Genomic DNA, 22,047 nt, shown 5'->3' on the forward strand with positions numbered 1-22,047 from the left:
GTTGACAATAAAATGTCAAGTGAAGTGACAAGAGCTGAAAACGAATATTCTAAAAAGACTCATACACATTCTATATCTGAAATAACAGACTTAAACGTTAGCCTTGAAAAGAAAGCGGATAAGGATTGTGTGGCTAGTGCGTTAGAGAAAAAGCAGATAAGGAATATGTGGATGAAAAAGATAAAGAAATTATAGAAAGGGTTGACTGGTACCATGAATGGACATCGAAGATTTTAAAAACTAAAGCCGATACAGGATGGGTTTCAGGATGTTTAGACCTTAAAGCAGATAAAACTTATGTTAACGATGAGTTAGAGAAGAAAGCAAATAAGAACCATACACATACAAGTTTTACAACTGTTGCTATAGAAAGTATTGAAGGAACGGTTGACGTAACTGGTGGGGATGCATTATATTGTAAACCTCCTAACTTTCCACAAGGTTTAACATCGGATGACGACATAACGACGATGAGAAACATTAGATGTAAAGATGTTTATGTCATGAAGGATGAATATAATACTAAATTCACTGCTCAAGATTTATATGACAAGAAAGCAGACAAAACAGAGCTTCAAACATTAAAGACAGAAATACTTCAAACATTATATCCTATAGGCTCTATTTATACGTCAATGAACTCTACCAACCAAACAGTTCTGGGTTTTGGAACTTGGACTCAAATAGTCGACAGGTTTTTGTATTGTGCAAACTCTTCAAAGGAAACAGGTGGAAGTAAAACGATTTCAGGTGAAAATTTACCTGCACACAGTCACTACATAGATTTAAGTACATCTCAAGCAGGTTGGCATAAGCATAGATGGGATTGGTCAGCAATGAAAAAGGTAAAGGATATGATGTTAAAGACAACGTTAAGTTTGCTATAAATTGTTACTGGAGTAACACTGAGGGAGAGGAAACCATACACATCGCGTTTCAGGATATACGCAAACAACGGGACAAAGTAAAGAATACATGCCACCTTACATGACAGTTTACGCATGGTATAGAAATGCTTAGTCGTCATTTTCAACTTCTTTAGCATATTCGTCAGGAGTTGTCTTATATTTGTTAGGAACTGTCTTTGAAAGTATACCACCTTGAACTTTGACAAGTTTGAAACGAGGTCTGACAATAGTAGTTTTATCTTCTGCTTGCAGTCTGTACATTTTGCCATGTTTGCCTAAAACTTCATAATATTCTCTTGTATACTTTCTTCTATTTTTACGAACACGAATGTGAGTACCTGTCGGGTTCCCATTGTTGTCATAGTCAATAGTATTTTCATATGGGTCGCGTTTAGGTATTTCTATTTTTACTTTGTCACCTTTCTGAAGTTTGAAGCCCGGCATTCTTTCTTGTTTGTCTCTTTTGACTAAATTATTAAATATATAGTCTTTCTCTAAGTCAGGGTTGTTTTTCATTTCTTCGGGGGAGTGGTTTCCCAAACCTTTTTGTTTACGGCTATTGTAAATATTTAAAACTTGTCTCATCTTTGCCATGGAGAAGTGTCTATATTTGTCGTCATATGACATTTCATTTGCTTCACCACCTTGTGGTTGGTTTAAGTCTCTTAACATTTTTATACAACCGTCAATGACACCAAGAGCAGAATGGTTTTGGTCGACAATGAAATATTGGTTTACATTTTTTGAACGCAGATAGTTTTTTACATCATCTGATTTGAAAGAACTTTCACAGTCAGATGTCAGTTTTGTTGGATGGTATTTGTCAACGAATATTGTCAAAGCAGTTTTCACATCTAAAATATTTTTGGACCATAATGGTATGGCTTCACAGTATCTTGTGTTTTGACCGACAAATATTAGCCAGTATGGTGGTCCATCTTCTCTATACCTCGGAATGTTTTCCAAGATATCCATAAACCAAGCATTTGGTGTTGAACTAAAGATTTTTATCATGAGTGCTTTTTTGTCGCTTTAGAAACATAGGGGTCCTTGTTTGGATTCGTCATTTTTATCCTATAAGAAATGGGTTTATTTGGCGCATTAGCAGGAGTTGCATCCAGATTTTTGCCCGCAGTGGGAACAATAGCCAGAGGTGTATTTGGAGTTGGAAGGAAGATTTTGAGTACATTAGGTATACTTAAAGAGAAAGCACAACCTATTATACAAACTGTACAGAAAGGTTGGGATGTAGCACGAGATGCAACAAATCTTATTCCAAATCCTGAAACAAGAGGAAAAGTTCAAGGATGGATGGACAATGTAGGAAGACAAGCAGGAAACTATTATAACAAAGCAAATGACTACTATAACCAAGCAGGACACTATATGGACCAAGGTGAAAGATTCTTTAACAGAGGATATAACCATGCACAACAATGGGTAAACAATAACCAACCTCAACCGCCTCAAACGTGGGGAATGTAAAGTTTTTTACTGAGATGAAATGAACAATACAGCATTGAGACAAATGGGTTCAAGATGGATTTGTCGGCTTCCAGCAGTTACACAACGTGTTTGTCAAGTTCTTCCTATACCTCAGGAAGTTTTAGACCGACTTAAAAAACAACAACAACCAGTTGAAAACAAACCAAACTAAAATTTTTTACTGAGATGAAATGACCGAAGAAGTTGAAACGGTAGATTTGACACCACAAACAAAAAGTTCAGAACCATTGTCAAAACCTGTCAAAGAACTTACAGATGAAGAGAAAAATTCAATAATAGAAAGTGCCAGGTCTGGAAATACAAACCCTAACTACAAAGTCACTTTTCATAAAAATGGAACGGCAAGTATCTCAAAAAAGAAACAGACTCTCACAAATAAAATATTGAAGTCTGAAGGAGCTTTCGAGACAACAGATGGAAAAGTTTACTTCACTGACCAACAGTTCATTATAGAACATCTCATTGACTTAGAGTCGAAATATTCTAAACTTTACAACAAACACAAAAAGTTGAAAGGAAAACAAAAACAAATGGCATATGATATTTATGAAGATGTTGACGACACAACTGTTCCTGCAAGTGAAGTAAAGTCAGAGAACCGAAAAGTGACGAAAAACCGATAGAAGAAGAAAAACCAAAAACTGAAGATAAACCAAAACCAAAGTTTAGTTTGGAAACTAAACCAAGTCAACCTTCATTAGCTGGTATGGGTTGGCGTCAAAGACTTATGGCAGCAGGCGGTTATGTAAGTAAAGAAAAAAACATTTTTTTATTTTTATAAAAATGCCCCCATATAGAATGGATAGAAAATCTGCTAGAATAAAAGCAGAGTTGCAAAGATATGGTTGGAGAGTTTCGAAGAATTTTAAATATAGGAAGGGAAGACCCATAAAAGTCTATGACAAATTGTCTGGTCTTCGCTACGAAATGGATTTGGAAACAGCACGTGCAAATTATCCAAACAGACTAGAGAGGTTAGAAGAAGAACGTCTTATGGACATGCCTTTCGATGTTAGTGAACCTCAAGTTGAAGGACACGACGGCTTTGCCAGATTCTACTGGAAACATGACGAACAATTGCATCCTTTGAGAAGGAAAAAAGGTAGTGCAGAGGATGGTCATGCTCCCATGGAAAGAACAAGATATGCATATGAGAAGTATCGTGAAGTTAGAAGTCAAATTACATCTGGTCGAACCTTTACAGTAAACTTTGACGAAGGAAAGAACAAAGAAGGCTTCATGGGAGTACTTGCTGCAATTCAAGATGGAAATAAGAAAGGATACAATCTCAGATTGACCATAACAGATTTGGATGGTCACATTTACTATGCACATGGCAATGTCACAACAGCTGCAATGCTTCTTGACGCTTTCAAGACTACAAAGAGAGAACAAATGGTTGACTCCGACTCAGACATTTTGAATGCAATTGAAGGAATTGCAAGTGTCAAGTTCGAATGGTACCAACCTAACCCTCAAGCAGTCAGACAACATGCTGGATACTTCCCCTTCATAAATAAGTCTGACATTGACTTGACAAGGTATGGAATTTACAATTCAATTGAAACAATTGTCAATGAACCTTGCATTCTTACATGTCTCAGGAACTCTGGTCTTGTTACAGAAGAGAAGATGAAGTATCTTGAGTCATGTGTGAAGACAAGGTACATTCTCAGAGGTCAATTGGCAAAAATTGCACCGTTGGCAAATGTCAATATCCGAGTCAACATACCTACAGCTAAAGGTTCTTCACATGACGACTATGTTGTTGAGTTCAATTTACCATGGTTGAAGATTGTAATTGTCCACAACCACTTCATGTTGAACGAAAGTCTTACAAACCCATTGTTCGGAAAAGGCAAGTGCAACATTGTCAGAGCTGTAAACATTCTTTTCGAGAAAGGTTTGTTGGAACCAATTCCAGATGACAAGCTGACAGAAACTTTTGTACCAAAAGACGAAACAAACTTTTCACTGTTAGCAAGACCAAAAGTTGTTCCAGACAAAGTTCTAGTACAAAAGAAGTACACAATTCCACAAGGAGTTGGATTGTTCGGATACCAACCTGAACCAGAAGAACTTCCAATGAGGTTGCAAGAACTTCAAGATGCTATAAACAAACTTCCATTGAGACATCCAATTGACGTCAAATTGTATTGGAGAGCATCTGAGTTAGGTCAGAAGGTTTTATATGAAACAGGTTGCTTCGACGATGTTTATGAGATAACAGGAGAAGTTTCTCAGAAGATAAGAGACTCACTTGAATTTCCACAAACTGGACCAATTGGTTGCGACAAGTTCGACTCAGATGAAAAGATATACTATGTCGACCTTAACGCTGCATACATGAGGTTTGTCCAATATATTCCGACTGGAATTCCAAACGAAGATGGTGAGTTCCCGGGAAGGAACTATACAGTTGGAAAAGTCATACAACAACTGTATGATATTAGGAAAGCTTCAAACCCCAAACTTGCAATGACACTCAAATTGCTTATGAATTCGACATGGGGATATTCCATTAAGAAACCTCAAGAGATGAAGAGTAAACATTATGAGAAGGTCGACAACTTTGTTGAAAGGTTTTCTCCTTTTGTTTTGAAGTACGAATTCACTCAAGGTCAAAGTGGCTTAGTAACCACATTAAAACCTATTGTCGAACATTGGTCTTACCCTCAGTTCGCAAAGGCAGTCCTTGACAACTACAACAAATTCTTCTCCGAAGTCAAATCGAAAGTTGTGGTTTACTATGAGAACATTGACGCACTCATGACGAACGAAGAAGGGTACAACAAACTCATTGAAATGGGTTTAGTCGGTGAGAAGATGGGTCAATTCAAATTGGACAAAATTTTCACCGAAGTTCATGTCCTCTCCAAGCGTAAGTACTGGGGCATACTTGAAGACGGCACAGAAATAAAACATTGCATGAAATAAAAAATTTTTATTCGAATTTGAATTAAAATGTGGGAATTCTTGGGAACGGGAAAGGCTTATTTACTTGAGGAACAGGTAAAGGTGGTGGAGGTGGAGGTGGTGGCAACCAGTCCATTTTATATTCCTTCCTAGCTAATTTCCGTTTAATTTCATGGTCGCCCTCGGAGTCTTTGAATCGGACAGGTCGAGTTACACCATTCTTGGTCTCAAACTCATATATAACCTGTTTGTCTGTATTTTCGTCGACTATGGCACGAGACACGAACATTGACCAAACGGACAAAAAGTGTCATTTCGGATGGTCACGCAGCCAATCGCATTCGAGCACTTCGAAGAAGCCTTACGTTCCAAGGGAGAGGGTGTCTGGTGCAAGGCAGAGGTCATGAAACTCTACGAGCAGTACATCCTCAATGCCTGGGAGGACAAATCGTCCTTGGATTGGCAATTCTACCAACTCCTCTGGGACGACCTCCTACGCAACTGGGATAACGAAAGAGCCCAATTCAAAGGTCGGGAACTAATTTTGCAAATTACCCTTAATTTAACATACTTATCCAAATAAACACCTAAATTTACTTGGGGTTTCCCCCTAAAATAAAATTTTTTTACTCTTAGAACCACTCGAGGTTCTCCTTACGGTTGTTGAGCTTGTCACCGTCAATGTGTCTGACCCTCGACTTCTTGTCTGGATTTGGAACCCATTGCATTGCGACAAGCTTCCCATGGAAATTGAACCGTAATTCCGAAGGTTAAGGTTCAAGTGTCCCAAGTTGTTGAGGACTGGGGTAAGAACCTTGCCTGTCGTTGTTGCGGATTTTGTATGGGTAGGGTTGGGAAATTTCGTAAGCGTCATCGCAACAAGGGTTGCCCAAACTTCCTTTTCTTCGTGTTTCTCTTCTTCTTCTTCCTCTTCTTCCTCTTCTTTGATAATACCTTCGGCAATTCTGTGTTCACGAAGTACGGTGTTGCATGTTCTGTCCTTTCCGAGTACCTTCCAGATGGCGTCTATCTCTTCGAAGAAACGGTAGATGAGTCGGGCAAGGTTTTGGTTCTCTATGTTGTATTGGCGCAAGGTTTCCGCGAAATCGTTCAGGACTTTCTCATTGGAAGCTTGGTTCATGAGGACATTGGCTTTGAGATTGGTTATCTCTTCCATAAGACTACTTTGGAGAGTCTTAATGGTGTTTGACAGATGAGCGTTCAATTGGGCAATTTGAATTTGAACTGGGCGCTTGTCTGGCAACCTTGAAAGGACATCTGCCATTGAGTTTGGCTTCGGTGCTTGTTCGGACATCGAAAAAATGAAGTGGTTTGAGAATGGCGGTTTTACTTCAAAAAGCTTGTTATGACAGTTATGTCATACAACAAGTTTAAAATAATATCTTGTTCTTCTTCTGAACGTTTGTTGTCTCTTCCGATAAAAGTTTGGAACATGAGAACCAAAAAACGTTTTTTGAGGAACCGAAAGAGTTCAGGCAAACGTTCATATTCCGGATATGTTGGGAGCAGTTCGAAACATCTGAGCTGACTTTCGGACAAAATTGGGACAATGTCAACAAATTCATCTTTGGTCGGACTGCTTGAAGGTAAGTCCCTTACATGTAAGTAGCTCTGGTAAAGTCTTCTCATTTCTGCTAACTTTTGGAGTATAGCTTCGTAGTTTAGAAGTTTTAATTTTAATTGTCTTATTCCACTCTTGACATCTAAACGGTAACTATCCATGAGGTCAAGAGTAGCTTTGGTAGCTTTAAGTGGAGCTATCTGTTCCTTGACCTCTGCAATTTTGGTTGCAATTGTGATTTGAGCTCCTTAAGTTCGCCGTCTATGTCGTTCTCAACGTCTTCAACGATGGCTTGAAACTCTTCATCGGTCCATTGAGATTGGTGTGGGACGAATTTAACTTGCTTCATTCAAAAAATGAAAAAAAATGTTTTTACTCTAAACGTTAAGGTTTACAGTACTGGTTGGATGTCGCCTTCTGAGGTTATGAAGAACGGCCGTCCTGAGAAGTGGAACAGTGCTCTGAGAATTTGTATAATTCGTGGAATTGGACTCTCTCTGTTTGGAAGTTGTATCCATGGGCGCTTTGCAAAGAACTTGAGAAGAGCTTCTTTCTTCATCTCCTTTATGTCGTCTACAGGAGTGTTTTCTGGTATTTGAATTGGAATTCCGGTTTCAATTTCGATTTTCAGCGCACCTCTTCCAGACAACCAGCAGCCGAGGGACTTGTTGGCTTTGTCCTTGCCCAAGTACTGCTTAACAACTTCATTTATCTCTATAAGGTAAATTGCCTCATCTAATGGCTCGATGTTGTCCATTGTTCTGTTTCAGAACTAGTCTTGTACTTTTTCAGAACAATACTTGTACTGTTTCAGAACTAGTCTTGTACTGTTTCAGAACTAGTCTTGTACTGTTTCAGAACAATACTTGTACTTTTTCAGAACAATACTTGTCCTGTTTCAGAACAAATTTCCCGTAAAAGCTCTCAATTTGTGAGAAAAATTTTCTGTTTCAGAACAATACTTGTACTTTTTCAGAACAATACTTGTACTTTTTCAGAACAATACTTGTCCTGTTTCAGAACAATACTTGTACTGTTTCAGAACAATACTTGTACTTTTTCAGAACAATACTTGTACTGTTTCAGAACTAGTCTTGTACTGTTTCAGAACAATGTCCGACGTACCACCAACCCAGTCCATTCCCAAACCAGAGGAACCTAAAGCACCAGCCCCTGCACCTCAGTTCCAGCAAGTACCTCCGATTTACTACCAATTTCCACCTCAAGGTTACTACCCACCACAAGGCTTCCCGAACTACCCTCCTCAGCCTATGCCTTACTTCCCCAACCCTTGGATGTTTATGCAAAACCCTGCCCCACAATTCCAATCTCAATCCAAGAGAGACCAAGAGTTCGAGGAAGGTCTGAACCGCTTACGCAAAGAGTATGCTACTACCCCAATGGAAGAAGACAGGCTCTCACTCTCTTCCCTCAAATCGACCGATTCGACTCGTACCGCAGATTCGGTTCGTGACCGTGAAGACTACCTCAAGCAGTCTGAGAGACTCTTCATCCTACAACCATTTACAGTTGGAGCTCTCAAGAACATGCGCAATTACGAAGGTCAGACACCAGCTGGAGACCGCAAAACAGACATACTCACAAGAGCCGTCCAACTGGTCAAGACAAAGACTGAGATAGTCGACTTCATTCTTGCAGCTTGCCCATACAAGTAAAAAAAATAAACAATTACGAGTTAAACTTTTTATTCTTTCTTTTCTGAGTTGTTTAGAGCTGGTTTCTCTTGTAGGAACCTTTCGTACTCTTCCATGGTCATGTAATTGCGAATTTGGTACGCAATTCCAGGTTCGTTGTTTTTGAACCTTACGTATGTAACGCTTCCATCCTCCTCAGGGAAGTAAGCTGCTAACATCTGACCAAGTTTTCTCGGTGACTCGGAGCTCATAAAAATGTCACTTTTTAAACGTTAAGTTTTTAGTTAATTTACCCTTTGTTTACCCTTTGTTTGTCAAGGTAGTATTGGAGTGCAATTTCTCCAAATTCTCTGTGTCGGAGTTCTTCAGCATTTTCCAAGGTGTACCTGGAGAACTCAAAGAAGTTGTCAAGAAGATACTGCCATGCTGCTCTTCTGAGTTCGTCGGTATTTTGGAAGTGTTGCACCTTCGAGTCTTCGGACATGAAAAAAATGACACTTTTTCATTTTTTTGTATTTGACGAGAATGTCGGGTAGATGGTTAGATCTCACCTGTTTTTTCACCTCTTGAATTTGTCAAGACTTCTTCGTAAATGTTTTGTCAAGACTTCTTCGTAATGAGTGTAAAGGACCCAAAAATAATGTTTAGGTGAAGAGGTGAGATCTCACCTGTTTTTTCACCTCTTTTTTCACCTCTTGAATTTTCATGAATTTCCTTAAGATAGAAAAATAAAGTTAGTTTTTTTCCGAAGTGTATTTTTTTAAATGAGTGTCATGTAAGATATGATTTCAGGGATTTTTTTTGACGAAGTGTCAATGTTCACTTCGTCAAAAAATAACAGTTATCTAATGAAAAAGTGTCATTTTATTTTTTTATTTTGTATGTAAGATATGATTTCAGGGATTTTTTTGACGAAGTGTCAATGTTCACTTCGTCAAAAAATAACAGTTATCTAATGAAAAAATGTCATTTTATTTTTTTATTTTGTATAAAAGATATGATTTCAGGGATTTTTTTGACGAAGTGTCAATGTTCACTTCGTCAAAAAATAACGCTTACCATGTAAAACGGTTGTGAAAAAAAGAGGTGAAAAATTAGGTGAAAAAACAGGTGAGATCTCACCTCTTCACCTAAACATTATTTTTGCTGAAAAATGACCAAATTTCATGAATTTCCTCATATGCTTGCTTCCCTCGGAAAACCAAGAGAAGAGATTCCGTATGAAAACAGTGAAGAACAGCGAGACCGACTTTTTTCTGGGTCGCCAAAACTCTATGAAAATCGTGAAAAATAACGGAGTATTTTGACAACTTCAAACAAGTAGGGTAGATGACACTTTTTCTATTAAACCGTTTTGGCATTTCTCATGAGTGAGTATAGTTCTGCCGAACCATTGGAAGAGAAGAAGTACCCTTGCTGGCAAAAGACAAAAATAGTTGCCTTGGTTGTCATTGCAATTGTACTCGTAATTGAATTCATTGTACTTCTCTTCACGTACCTAAAACTCAAGGACGGCATATGCTTTAAGAAGCTACCATCTTACTAAGACTAAACACTTACATTTTTCAAGCTTGACTTTTTACAATTTGAACTTTGTTCGCGTAGATATGAATTCTGAAAGAAGTATGAGGGTCTTGTATGACTTTGTACTTCTCCCATAGTTCATATCTGTCAAACTTACCTGCCATGGACTCTTTCATAAGTTCCATGAAATCGTCTTCGGACAATCTGGGGAAAAGTATAATGTCAGTAAGTATTCTTTTAACATCCTTACTTAAACTCTTTGCTGTCTGTACACAAATGACAACTGAGATGTTAAAGTGCCTAAGTTTCTTAAGAATTCGACACATATCTTGTTCTCTGTTCTTTAACAAAGGATGAGAAGCAAAGTCATCTAAGATAAGAAGACATCTATGAGGGTATGTCTTCCAATCGTAAGATTGCAATTTCTTCGAAATGTATTCTATCTCTTTCTGTTTGTTTCTGAAGTGTTTCTTCTCTAATATTCTCTGCATTTCCTCATTTGGGTCTTTAAACTTAGAATTTATATACTCATTTATAGCATTATACTTCAAAACTCTTCTTTGGTACTTCTTTATCCAATCTAACAACTCAGAGTCTTTTATACATACTAACTTAGACTTCTTTATAATATCTTTGAACGAATTGACGGTTTGGTCAAATTGACCAGAAGTACTACAAATGACAACTAACTCATAGAATGGGTTCTTCTCATCTAGTTCTTGTTGTTGTGCAGCCATTTTAAGATAAGTGAAAGTCTTACCCGACCCAGGTGGTGCAATTAGACCTGTTATACCATTCTGAGCAAATAAGAACTTGTCATGTATAGGTTTTATCTGAGCATTTTCTAACTTCCTCTTGTTCTTGTTTAAAACATTCTCAAATTTTTTGTCAATGTCAGCAAACTTTTTTTCTAACATTTTTTAGAAAAATTAAAATTTTTATCTTTTAGAAAATGTCTAGCGATTTCGCTATCTATATTCGAGACAAGCTTTTCGACAGCAAAACATCTGTCGACCATAAAATCTTACATAGTGTAAACAAGAAAGGGAATTTGTTCTAAAGTTCTGTTTCTGGGAATATGACAAGAACCATAAAACATTAAGCAGAGAAGTCTTAAAATTTGTCAATGACAGACTTGTTGACAGAGATGACGCCTCTTGGAGAGATGAAGTCCAACAAAACTTCTTAGAATGCAAAGAAGACACATGCGCTGTTCTTGAAGATGAAATAGAAAACAGAATAGAAGAGCTATTAAAGGACAAAGAACTTTTACATAAATATAGTTGCGCCAAATTTGACATAACTCCACCAGAAAAGAAGAAGAAAGAAAAAGAAAGAAAAGAAAGTAGAAGAAGAGAAGAAAGAACCTGAACCAGTTCCAGAGAAAAAGAAATTTGACATGTAAAAATAAAATTTTATTTTTAGAACATTTCTGGGTCAATGTCAATGTTCTCTTCCTCTTTAGGAGCAAACACTGGCTTAGACTCTAAAATCTTTTTACCCAATTTACCTTGAACTTTCAACTATCTTAGACTCATAATATTCATAGTCGTCTGCTTTCTTTGGTTCATAAGGTATAACAAGTTTGTATGCTTTGCCTTCTTTAAGGTTTGAACCTTCTGTCAAAACTTTCTTTGACTGCTAACAAACCTTCTATGTCTAAGTCTTCAAATTTCGCACCATTTTTAGTCACAATAGCAAACTTAACTGGTTCGATGTTCCAAACTTTGCTGAATGAAGACTTTTCAAAATGGTAGAAGTAAACATTCAAATATGTGAATGGGTCTAGTTCTTCTTTAAGTCCTGACATGTACTTGTTTACTGAGATGAATTTTGCCATCTTTTTCTATCGGATAAAAAAATATTTTTTTTTAAATTTACTCATAAAAAATTTTCTTTGTATATACACCATTCTGTACGTCTAAAAGACTTTTGACATTTGCCAAGAATGTTCGTTTAGACGCTGTCATATAACCATATTCTTGACAATATTGTTTATACGAATCGTACAATGACCTTTCATCTAAAACACTCAAAGTCAGTTTCATCTATGAACAGTTCATATACACTCTTGTTTGCTTCTAACAATGTTTGTCTCTCTTCGGTATGTGGAATTTGTCTTGGATTGAACTTGAAATATCTAATGTCATAAAATATGAGAACAAGTGGTTGTAAAAGTCAGATGTCAAAGTTTCTGCTAAGTCGTCAAAATATTCTGTATCTTGCATATGAGAATCTGACGTTCTGACAACTACATATCTTCTGTCAGAACTTTCTAACTTCATCGGAACAGCATTGTTTGAAACCATAATGAAGTTTGCAACATTTTCACAAACTCTTTGGTCTTTATATTTCTTTCAACAACTCCAACTTTGTCTGTTATAAGACTCTTCAAAGCATCTGAGTTCAAAACTTTTGTTGTATCTATACTTTGAAGTTCGTTACATACTATAAGTTTCATATTCTCTATTGAGGAGTTAAACTTGCCACAGATGTTTTCTAAGTTTGTCATATTCGGATTCGAATAACCTTCTAACAGTTTGCACAAAATATCTGTAAAGAATGTGTTCTTACCAGTTCCTTGTTTTCCAATTATAATGAGAGCAGTTTCATTTTTAGCACTTGGATGTTGTAAGATGTTTGCAAACCAACATAAGATATACTCATAGACTCTTTCGTTTCCATTGCATATAATTTCTTTGACATGGTCTAACCAAGCTTCTATAATATTTTCTTTCCATTCTACTTGTTCATATTTATATCCAGTGAAGATAGAATAGAAGTTTGGAGAAGGTGTATAGAACTTTATACCTCGAACTGAAAAATCTTCTAACTTTGACAATAAGATATCCCAAGCATCTAACATCTTCATGCCAACTTGTACGACTTTTATTTTCTTAAGTTTCTGTCTACATTCTTGTTCTGAAACTATTGTTGCTCTTGGTTTGTTAAAGACAACATCCCATTCTTTCATAACATAACATTCTGGGGCAGAGTCGACATAAATGACTAAACGTTTCAAATTCTCGACTGCTTTGTTATAGTCTCGAAATGGACACATATTTCTGAATGCTTGGAAGTCATAAAAATCTGAAACATCTATTCTGTACATTTTTATAAAAATAAAAAAAAATATTTTTTTTATTCTTGACTTTGTTGTTGCATTTGTTGCATTTGTTGTTCTTGAGCTATTTGTTGTTGAAGTTGTTCTTGTAATACAATACTTTCACCAGTTGCATCTTCCAATTCGAAACTTTCTGCCGTCATTGACAAATACATAGGACATAAAAGTTTTACAGGAACAAAGTTTGCGTCAACTAATGTCAACGTTATACTTGCCAAAGTGTTTGAGTTCACTAAGGTTGAAAATTCTGCATTCGAATGAACAATAGGCAAACCAGCAGAGAAAGTATTGTTTATACGCATAAGTATCTTTTGGTCATAATAGTTTCTGTCGACATTCGAATAACACTTTGAACCTAAGTTTGAAACAATATATAAGATTGGTGTGCTTAATGTCAATGGAATAGACATTCCTTGTATGACACCTTTTCCTGTTATAGGAAACTGTTGGTAGTAAAAACCAGAAATAAGTTTTGTATTATAGCTCATATCGTTTATAGTAAACTCAGTCGGACATCCAAACATAATGAAACCTGCTCTAGTTGCAGCACATGTTACACCCGTACTTAAAGTATTAAATAAGTCAACAAAACCTGTTGGTGGTATATCTGAGTAAGTATCTTCAAAGGAGTATTTTTTACCATTCACAACAATAAAGTCTTCTGGTGTCAAAAGAGCAAAACAGGCTTTAGTCGTCATTGTGTTTAAGTTAGTTTACAATACCGTCCTTGAGGACTTTGTAAGTTTGTTGTTATAGAATTATATGACTCAGGGTTTTTAGTCGTAATAGTATAAACCATTATATCTTCTGCCATTACTTAGCAAATAAATTTTAATGAAATGTTGTGGTCGTCAAATATTTTATGACGTCTGGGAAACTATAACTTTAAGTTCAACGTTTCACCTCCTTTCATAACGTATATCTTGTCAATGACATTATATAAACACCACAGCAACTAATGTCGGGTTCTATTTCTTGATGTTTATATCGTCTGCCTCTGTCAAAAGTTTCAATAGTTCTTTCAAAACTTCATGAGTGCAATGACATATGAGTTCACTTTTACAGGTTGTGTTCGACCAAGTTTAACATTATACTAAAGCTTGACAAATCTTCTCCTGAGTTTGAAGTTTGTCTTTCAGTTGTTGGTAGTCGTTTCGAATATCTGCAACAGAACTTAAGTCTCTGCTAACTTCAGGATATGTTGGTTCTTTTACAGGAACAATTGTTATACCATCTTCGTCTTCGTATGGTTTCCCCACTTCAACATCTCTGTCTTTGACATTGACAATAACACTTTGACTGTTTGTTTGAGTTGGTGAATTTAACTTCACATCTGCCACCGCCATTAAACCTTTTGAAACACTCACGCTTCTATTTTTCGGAAATGACATTTTACTTAGAATAAAAAGATGGACGTATTCGATATCTCTTCGAATTGAAGCAGAACAAAGTTTACACACACAAACAATACAAATACATTGACAGAATAGTTCTTTATACAAACAATGGTAAATGTTATAGAATAGCAGTCTTTGCTGAACCAAAATATTTCATAAAGCAAAGAAAGTTGGTATAACTGAAATGGTGAAAGTTCTTGACGTTGACAAAAATATAACAACAAAACTTACAGATATTTCTAAAGGTAAGTTTATATTACAATATTATGTCAAAACTGGCGTACTGTCAATATTTGACGGAGAGAAGTCAGTTCAAAGAACAACTTACTGACCTGCTGCCAAAATCTGCTCGATGGAAGCTGTCGTTTGCCAATTCTGAGGAGCCCCAGCAGGTTTCATCGAACGAATCTTCAAAAGAGCATCTTCCGTGAAAAGTGCTATTGGTTTTGTAAACTTCTTTGCTCTCATTCATCTGGACCGTCTCTGTCACCAGTATATTGTATTTGTACAGTACCAACAGTTGAAATACCACCCATAAAGTCTTCTGAGTCAGCAAATGGAATGCCAAGCCAAAAGTTTGAACGGTCTCCATTTGTATATTGATTTTTTGACCTCCTGTATGAGTCCATACTTTCACATATGGCATAATAGAACTTTGCATTTCAGGGTTAATGTTGTTGTGAAGTTGTTGTTAAAGTTCATAGCATCTAATGTCAAGTTGTATGACCTCATATCCTCAACTGTAGAATATTCTTCTCTTGGATAATATTTGCCATCTATGTTTATATGATATTTAATACCGGGTTGTAGAAACAAGAATAGTCATTTATTAGTTCGTCTGAACAGTACAAACATAGTATCTGCATGTTCATTCAGTTGTTAAAGCAATATCTGTTCTTGCCACCTGGGTCAGCACTTGGTTTCCAACTTCACCTGAAAGTCTTTGACAGATTTGTGTATAGGGAAACATAAGTGGAACTGCAATATATTTGGCAGCTAAAGCATTTGAAATATCTGGTCCAACATATAGACGCAAGTCTGCTTCTATTCTCTTGCATTCAAATTTTTCGCATGTGAACTTAACTGGTCCCAAGCATCTCCAGCAGCATTGAAATAATAGTTTACTTCATTGTTGAAGTTTGAAGAAACCAAAGTCTAAGTCAACTTTGTCTTTGCAAAATTCGGCGAATGATGTTTGATTTTCCCTTTACGTCTGTAATAGTGAATGGGTCTTGTGTTGGTGCAATGACTAAGTTATTTTTGCTTGGAGTAAGTTCGATAGAAATTTTCCTGCCCAGTTTGGCAAGTATCTTAAAAACCTGAGATGAGGAAAGATGACAAAGGAACTCTAAGTTTCAGTTTTACTTTGTTAGCTGCTCTGAAGTTTGTCCAGAAAGGTTAACATAAACTCCTGAACGTTAGGTCAAGTCTTCTTATTTTCTCAATATTTGCATACTGGTCTGTTTGTTCTCTAGCTTTGGTTGTACTGAGTTTCTTCAAAGCGAACCATTCATAGTTTGCCCATGTTACTGTTTGAACTAAGTCAGAGTTAGAATATATCTTATATCCCATGAAAACTTCTGGAGCATATTGTATCCGACATAGAAAATTCCATTGCAACCTTTCTTGTCAGACAACTTGGCAGAAGGTTTTATTTCAATGTCTTGTTCCACGTATAAGAATGAGTTGTCAATAGAAATAATATGAAACCTGTCGCAAGCAATATCTACTGTTGTTGAAAACCTTCTCCAAACTCACCTACGTTTCCATAAGAAACAGCAGTTGTATATTCGTAAGTTCCAGAACTATTTCTGACCTTCTAATGCATTGTCGCATTCGTTATACCATTCGGAAACATTTCCGTTCATGCATCCAAAACTGTTGGCGTTATATTCTGAGCGCTACATTTCATATGGGTAAAAATATAGAATAGTTGATTTATGTGTCATAATAGAACCCACTCGACCAATTTACTTCTTCCTGACTGAGTTTTAACTCTTCTTTTTCCTTCATTGCCACTACTTTCACTAGATGAAGTTACTTCTTCACTACTTTCACTTTGTTCTACTCTTCTCTTCTTTGGTGTCGCTTTTGTAACTTGCCCTCTGCTTCAAGTGTTGCATCTTTGCCTCATGTTCACCTAGTATGTTGTAAATTTCCCATGTCCTTTTTGCCTTTGGGCTCTGGTCGCCCATCTCAGGTAACCTATATCCTAGAAAGATTTTGTCATAGTTTGTATTTGAGTCTTCGCGTATTGTTGCATGACTCTTTCCTGAGTTTCCGGTTCAAGCTCTTCAAATAGAGCTTGTCCATATGGAATAGCTCGTTTCCAAATATATGTTTTGTAGCCATTCTTTTCTTTCCATGTTACAATAATATCTTTTGTGAATGGAAAGCTTTTACCCAATGTTTCAGTCTTGCGTCATTTATTTCTGTAGTTGGTTTTATTTTGTCAAGGAACATGTTTTTCAATACTAACATTTCATTTGTACTGTCCATTTAGTTTTCTTAAATATTCATCCCTTCTCAGTTCATTGTCTGCAAAGTAAGTTTTTATGACATTTTGTAAACTTTCGTTTGCAAGGTCATGTACAATAGGTTCTCTTCCTTCTATCTCCCTAACTTTCTTTCTAAACTCTTCACCAAATATACCATCTCTATGTTCTGTGTAGTTCTTTGAGATAAATGTTCTAGAACGTCAGGTGTTATATTTCCATCAGCCATGTTCATTTCATACTGGTCCAAAATATCTGCATGTTTCATATCTTTCAATGGCATTAAAGCCGCGCTGAAAATACCAGCTATATCTGTTCACCATTCACTTCCATTGCGTCTACAACTTCTTGGAATTGTGGTTGTAAGTTTATGAACCACCTATCCGGATTAGCTTATGACCCCATCTCATTGTATTCCATAGTCTGCAGAAACAAAAGTAGTTTTTCCATATTGTTAGGTTCTGAATGAACTTTAAACAATGTTTCATTTCTATATGTTTTGTTGAAATTTAACCTTTTATTTTCACCGAGTCAGCCAAAGATTGAACGTTATATGGTCGTAAGTAAAAAGATTGTTGTATTTGCGTACATTTTTTTCAGTACTTCCATTCTATGCTGAATATTTCATCTGATGTTGGAGTCTTTTGTATGTCGCGAACATTTTTCGATATTCTTCTACTATGTCAGCTGAATTTTTTTAGACTCTTGGAAAGATTCCATATTCTCCGCATACTCTTGTTGAGGGTCAAGATTTTTCGGCTGTTCCAAATCTTCATCTAGTTCTGTGAAGTTAGTTTCCAAAGGAGGGACTTGTTCGTTTCCTTCTGGCTCTTTTAGCTGTTGTTGCTGAACTATTTCTTCCATGTCTGGTTGTATCTGAACTTCTTCCTGTGGAGTTTCTTGTACCTCATCTGCTGGCATTTCATATATTCCGAGACCGTTTTTAACAAGTTCCCTATTTAAGCCATCCGCATTCATAACCCTTTCTTCTTTCGTTCCGTCTCTATTTTTTACGCGTTTCATGAAGATAGTTGAATTATCATTTATCTCTGACACCAAATATCTCGGAGTAAATTCATTCATGTCATTTGGATGATATGCTATTAAATCATATCCCTTAGCGAGCTTGTATTTTCCAGGTTTGAAATTATATCCCATTTGGTGCTGAACCATAAAGCTAAATAGGTTCGGGTCAGTATTTCCTTCCTTGAACTTTCTAATAGCTTCTTTATATCTGTCACTAAAGTCAAGAGTATCTGGGTAACCATAATTTTCCTTAAGCATTTTTAAGAATTCTTGGTTTCCTTGTTCTCTACTTCTTTTATGTCCTTGCTCTGTTTGTGGTTGTTGCTGTGCAGTGTTTTGAACTGTTGGTTGTGGTGCAGTGTTTTGAACTGTTGGTTGTGCTGCAGTGTTTTGAACTGTTGGTTGTGGTGCTGGATTTTGAACTGTTGGTTGTGGTGCAGTGTTTTGAACTGTTGGTTGTTGTGTTGGTTGTTGTGTTGGTTTTGGTGCATGCCTGTGTCTGTGTCCATGTGACGATGTAAATGTTTTAGGTAGTCCTGGTGCAGGTGCTTCTCTTGGAGGGTTTGGTGGTATATAAGTTCCACCAGCTGGCACATATGTTCCATCTGCAGCATAATGTCCTACCTGACTTTTCGTTCTTAAGAAAGCATTTACTAGGTCTGTTTTGGTCTGTTGTAACTCTTTTTCTTGACTTTCCACAACAGTTGCTCTAACGGCGTCATAGGCACTTTGAACTGCCTGTCTCGTTGCTGCATCTGTTATTTTCGTCATATTTTGTGCTACTTCTCTTAACTCGTTGTCGAAACCTTCAGACTTCAGTTTCTTTCCAGATGAGAAGTCGTTCACTAGTTTCACCTTACTATGAAGAGCTTCGAAGGCGTTCTTAAAGTCAGCATTCATTAAAGCTTCATTTGAACTGTCTTCATCCGCTTGTATTTTTGTCCTTATTGACCCTATAAGTTGGGCTGCTTTAGCGTTGGCTTGGGCATCTAACCAGTCATTATTAGCTTTTATATATTCTGCGCTTTTCATTGCCTTTTGCATGGCTGCGTCGTTATTTTTACTTTCTTGTGCTAAGTTTTCATACTGTACGGTTTGGTTTTGCAACTGTAAAAGTTTTTCTGCCTTTACATTTGCTTCAACTTCTTTTTTATACTCATCGCTATCCATATATGTCTTCAGGGCTTTTTGTTTTATTTCTTCATCTTTCAGTACTTTATATTGAGTAGTATGGTTTTTCAAATTTATAACATCTTGTTCCATTTTTGCTACTTCTGCTGCTTTTCTGACACTTTTTTTGCATATTCCTCTGTACTTAGTTCTTTCAGTTGTTCTTCTTTCTTCTTTTTCTCTACGTTTAATTCATTGAGTTTCTTTGTGTGTCTGTCATATTCTAGTTTCTTTTCGTTTTCACTTATTTGTTTCTGTATGTCTATGTTTGACTTTTTGACATCTGTTATTTGATTTTTGAGTGAACTCAAATTCATTTGACTTTGAGGGTTATAAGCTGTTCCGTCTGCAGCTCCACCATAGCCTGCCATTTTCGCTAAAAGTGCCGCTCTTAAACCTCCACTCTGTGCACCAATAACTCGGTTTAAAAGCATAGGGTTGCTTGACATTTGTTGCAACATAGTGGGGTCATTCATCATTTGTTGTTGCAACTGTTGTTGTGGTGTCAGTTTTACTATTGGATGTTTCAATGCTCCCTTCCTCTTACGTATATTCTTACGTAGCTTACGTGGCATTTTAAGTGAAGTAAAAAACGGTTTTTGACAGATGTTTATATGACACTTTTTGTTCAGCACAAAAAACTACTCGGTCAAAGTGTTGTCAGTTTTGTAAAATAACCGTCCTATCTCATTCTATAAGGAGAAAAGGCTTCTCAAAGTATACTTCCTTGGAACGCCCGTAACTTTTCCTGTAGCGACGATAGACCCTTACTTGTCCGGACAAAGTTATACTAAACATCTTCAGGGCTAGAGGGCACGAAGTGCCTGGAAGCCCCACTGTTGCATGCTAAGTTCGGTCAACGATAGGAATTGAGGGAAAATTAATCGTCGAGGAAGTACGATTATGTAAAGTAAAAAATGTTGTGGGATTTTTAATATTGTATATAATTTTATAATAAAATTTTTGTGAGACATTTTAAGAAGCACATATAATTTTTTGAATTTAAAAATTAAAGTAGTGTTGAATGAATTTATTGATTAATTTAATACGGATATTTCTCAAAATTAATCAAAAATAGGTTTTCAGAGAACTTTTGAGATATCTTTTCAAAATGTCTTTTTGAAAATATATAAGTATTATATCAAATTGAAAAAAGGTATTTATCAAAATTCTAAATTCTTAATAAAAAATAACTTTTCAGAGGATTGTGATTTTGAAAGCATGAGTAATAAGTAAAAAATATCTACGATTTTAATGAGGGAATTGTTCCTTATGAGGTATACATTATAACTATATACCTCATAAGGAACAATTCCCTCTTGATAGCTGGGAAACTTTCTCTGAATAACTTATCATTTGGAGAAAGTTTCCCAGCTATCTATTAGAAACTAAAGGCTGTGAGGCACTAATATATAATCAGTGCCTCATAGCCTTTAGTTTCTTATTAAAAACGAGAAAACTTGTTCGAAATGATAAACAATTTCGAACAAGTTTTCTCGTTTTAAGGAGGGAATTGTTCCTTATGAGGTATACAGTATGAATATATACCTCATAAGGAACAATTCCCTCTTGATAGCTGGGAAACTTTCTCTGAATAACTTATCATTTGGACAGAAAAGTGACACTTTACATGGCAAAAAATAGAGCCTTACTTTTGAGATACTTGAGATTGAAACTGAATCTTATGAGGCGGTGATCTTGAATCACTACCTCATAAGGTTCAGTTTCATATAAAATTTGTTGCAATTTGTTATTCTTTTGCAATTATTTCTTATAAGATTTTACATCTTTTAGCGGGGAATGTTTGTTATCATGTATATATTATAAATATCTACACGATAACGAACATTCCTCGCTAAATTGCTGAGAAACTTTGAGGAAATGTCGAACAATTTCCTCAAAGTTTCTCAGATTTATATAGATCACTAGAGTCCCCTAGGCACTGATTCTGGTTCAGTACCTAGGAGGCTCTAGTTCTCTAACGAACTGATAAAATGTTTTTAAATTTTTGGATATTGCTACCTGTGAAGCACTGACTTCAAGTCAGTACCTCACAGGTAGCAATTACATTGAAAGATGGGAGAAACTTTGTCCGAATGTTAAACTATTCGGACAAAGTTTCTCACATTTGTAGTGGAGATGGAAGGCTTTGAGGTATATTGTATTAATATATACCCCAAAGCCTTCCATCTCCACTTGAAAGTGTCCAAACTTTGGGTTAATACTTTGCAATTAACCCAAAGTTTGGACACTTTCGAGAAGGAATTGGAGGCTATGAGATACTGATGCAATGTCAGTAACTCATGGCTTCCAATTCCTTCCTAAAACTCATAAAAGTGGACATTACATGCATATAAAATTTGACATGTAAAGTCCACTTTTTGTGAGCGGGGATTTGACTCCGTCAAATCCCTTTTTCGTTTACGAGAAAGCCAAATTCTCTCAAAAAGTTAAGTAGGACCAATTTTTTATAAAAAAATCCAATTTCATTATGAATGTTAATTAATTTATATAATTATTGAATAAAAAATTTTCTTTGAGATTATGAAAAGTTCTTTGAAAAGTTATTTTTTTCTCATTTTTAAATATTGTATTAGCCTATTTATTTATAATCCAAATTAAATAACTTTAAATTCAATATTTAAAGAATAATTTTGAAGGAATTGAGTTACTTCCCCCGACGATAAAATTGAGAGGTTTACATTTTGACCGAACTTAGCATGCAACACCACTACCTTTTTTTT

General features: G+C 36.1%; 15 protein-coding genes and 4 pseudogenes across 19 annotated transcripts, besides 3 other annotated features; 9 read left to right on the plus strand and 10 right to left on the minus strand.

The window, feature by feature from the left end:
- The first annotated feature begins 54 nt into the window (after positions 1-54).
- Positions 55-17,569: a mobile genetic element.
- Positions 1,124-1,975, minus strand: TVAGG3_0473130 (annotated as a pseudogene). Its single transcript has one exon. A coding segment is annotated over exon 1 (852 nt).
- TVAGG3_0473140 (uncharacterized protein) lies at positions 1,992-2,393 on the plus strand (the record flags this gene model as incomplete). The annotated part of the gene is made up of 1 exon (XM_051235593.1): positions 1,992-2,393. One exon carries the CDS (start codon positions 1,992-1,994, stop codon positions 2,391-2,393), a length of 402 nt encoding a protein of 133 aa, XP_051093417.1.
- On the plus strand, positions 2,413-2,565 carry TVAGG3_0473150 (uncharacterized protein; the record flags this gene model as incomplete). Its single annotated transcript, XM_051235594.1, has 1 exon — positions 2,413-2,565. One exon carries the CDS (start codon positions 2,413-2,415, stop codon positions 2,563-2,565), a length of 153 nt encoding a protein of 50 aa, XP_051093418.1.
- On the plus strand, positions 2,585-3,167 carry TVAGG3_0473160 (annotated as a pseudogene). Its single transcript has one exon. A coding segment is annotated over exon 1 (583 nt).
- On the plus strand, positions 3,213-3,916 carry TVAGG3_0473170 (uncharacterized protein; the record flags this gene model as incomplete). The annotated part of the gene is made up of 1 exon (XM_051235595.1): positions 3,213-3,916. A coding segment is annotated over one exon (704 nt), but the record flags the coding sequence as incomplete, so codon positions are not given.
- On the plus strand, positions 4,047-4,765 carry TVAGG3_0473180 (uncharacterized protein; the record flags this gene model as incomplete). The annotated part of the gene is made up of 1 exon (XM_051235596.1): positions 4,047-4,765. A coding segment is annotated over one exon (719 nt), but the record flags the coding sequence as incomplete, so codon positions are not given.
- On the plus strand, positions 4,893-5,351 carry TVAGG3_0473190 (DNA/RNA polymerases family; the record flags this gene model as incomplete). The annotated part of the gene is made up of 1 exon (XM_051235597.1): positions 4,893-5,351. One exon carries the CDS (start codon positions 4,893-4,895, stop codon positions 5,349-5,351), a length of 459 nt encoding a protein of 152 aa, XP_051093421.1.
- Positions 5,374-5,619, minus strand: TVAGG3_0473200 (uncharacterized protein; the record flags this gene model as incomplete). Its single annotated transcript, XM_051235598.1, has 1 exon — positions 5,374-5,619. The coding sequence occupies one exon, from the start codon at positions 5,617-5,619 to the stop codon at positions 5,374-5,376; it is 246 nt and encodes an 81-aa protein (XP_051093422.1).
- On the plus strand, positions 5,650-5,913 carry TVAGG3_0473210 (uncharacterized protein; the record flags this gene model as incomplete). Its single annotated transcript, XM_051235599.1, has 1 exon — positions 5,650-5,913. The coding sequence occupies one exon, from the start codon at positions 5,650-5,652 to the stop codon at positions 5,911-5,913; it is 264 nt and encodes an 87-aa protein (XP_051093423.1).
- TVAGG3_0473220 (uncharacterized protein) lies at positions 5,963-6,456 on the minus strand (the record flags this gene model as incomplete). The annotated part of the gene is made up of 1 exon (XM_051235600.1): positions 5,963-6,456. A coding segment is annotated over one exon (494 nt), but the record flags the coding sequence as incomplete, so codon positions are not given.
- TVAGG3_0473230 (uncharacterized protein) lies at positions 7,304-7,669 on the minus strand (the record flags this gene model as incomplete). Its single annotated transcript, XM_051235601.1, has 1 exon — positions 7,304-7,669. One exon carries the CDS (start codon positions 7,667-7,669, stop codon positions 7,304-7,306), a length of 366 nt encoding a protein of 121 aa, XP_051093425.1.
- Positions 8,025-8,588, plus strand: TVAGG3_0473240 (uncharacterized protein; the record flags this gene model as incomplete). The annotated part of the gene is made up of 1 exon (XM_051235602.1): positions 8,025-8,588. The coding sequence occupies one exon, from the start codon at positions 8,025-8,027 to the stop codon at positions 8,586-8,588; it is 564 nt and encodes a 187-aa protein (XP_051093426.1).
- TVAGG3_0473250 (uncharacterized protein) lies at positions 8,618-8,818 on the minus strand (the record flags this gene model as incomplete). Its single annotated transcript, XM_051235603.1, has 1 exon — positions 8,618-8,818. One exon carries the CDS (start codon positions 8,816-8,818, stop codon positions 8,618-8,620), a length of 201 nt encoding a protein of 66 aa, XP_051093427.1.
- On the minus strand, positions 10,479-11,008 carry TVAGG3_0473260 (P-loop containing nucleoside triphosphate hydrolases family; the record flags this gene model as incomplete). Its single annotated transcript, XM_051235604.1, has 1 exon — positions 10,479-11,008. A coding segment is annotated over one exon (530 nt), but the record flags the coding sequence as incomplete, so codon positions are not given.
- On the plus strand, positions 11,077-11,496 carry TVAGG3_0473270 (annotated as a pseudogene). Its single transcript has one exon. A coding segment is annotated over exon 1 (420 nt).
- TVAGG3_0473280 (uncharacterized protein) lies at positions 12,629-13,203 on the minus strand (the record flags this gene model as incomplete). The annotated part of the gene is made up of 1 exon (XM_051235605.1): positions 12,629-13,203. A coding segment is annotated over one exon (575 nt), but the record flags the coding sequence as incomplete, so codon positions are not given.
- On the minus strand, positions 13,233-13,913 carry TVAGG3_0473290 (uncharacterized protein; the record flags this gene model as incomplete). Its single annotated transcript, XM_051235606.1, has 1 exon — positions 13,233-13,913. The coding sequence occupies one exon, from the start codon at positions 13,911-13,913 to the stop codon at positions 13,233-13,235; it is 681 nt and encodes a 226-aa protein (XP_051093430.1).
- A 988-nt stretch (positions 17,570-18,557) lies between the features above and the next one.
- On the minus strand, positions 18,558-19,177 carry TVAGG3_0473300 (protein of unknown function, DUF4106 family; the record flags this gene model as incomplete). Its single annotated transcript, XM_051235607.1, has 1 exon — positions 18,558-19,177. A coding segment is annotated over one exon (620 nt), but the record flags the coding sequence as incomplete, so codon positions are not given.
- Positions 19,178-19,299: 122 nt separating this feature from the next.
- On the minus strand, positions 19,300-19,878 carry TVAGG3_0473310 (annotated as a pseudogene). Its single transcript has one exon. A coding segment is annotated over exon 1 (579 nt).
- Positions 19,879-20,804: 926 nt separating this feature from the next.
- Positions 20,805-20,891: a mobile genetic element.
- A 21-nt stretch (positions 20,892-20,912) lies between these two features.
- Positions 20,913-21,732: a mobile genetic element.
- Positions 21,733-22,047: the final 315 nt, after the last annotated feature.

The sequence above is a fragment of the Trichomonas vaginalis genome, chromosome II, assembly GCF_026262505.1.
Source record: "Trichomonas vaginalis G3 chromosome II, whole genome shotgun sequence".
NCBI classification, from domain to species: domain Eukaryota; phylum Parabasalia; order Trichomonadida; family Trichomonadidae; genus Trichomonas; species Trichomonas vaginalis.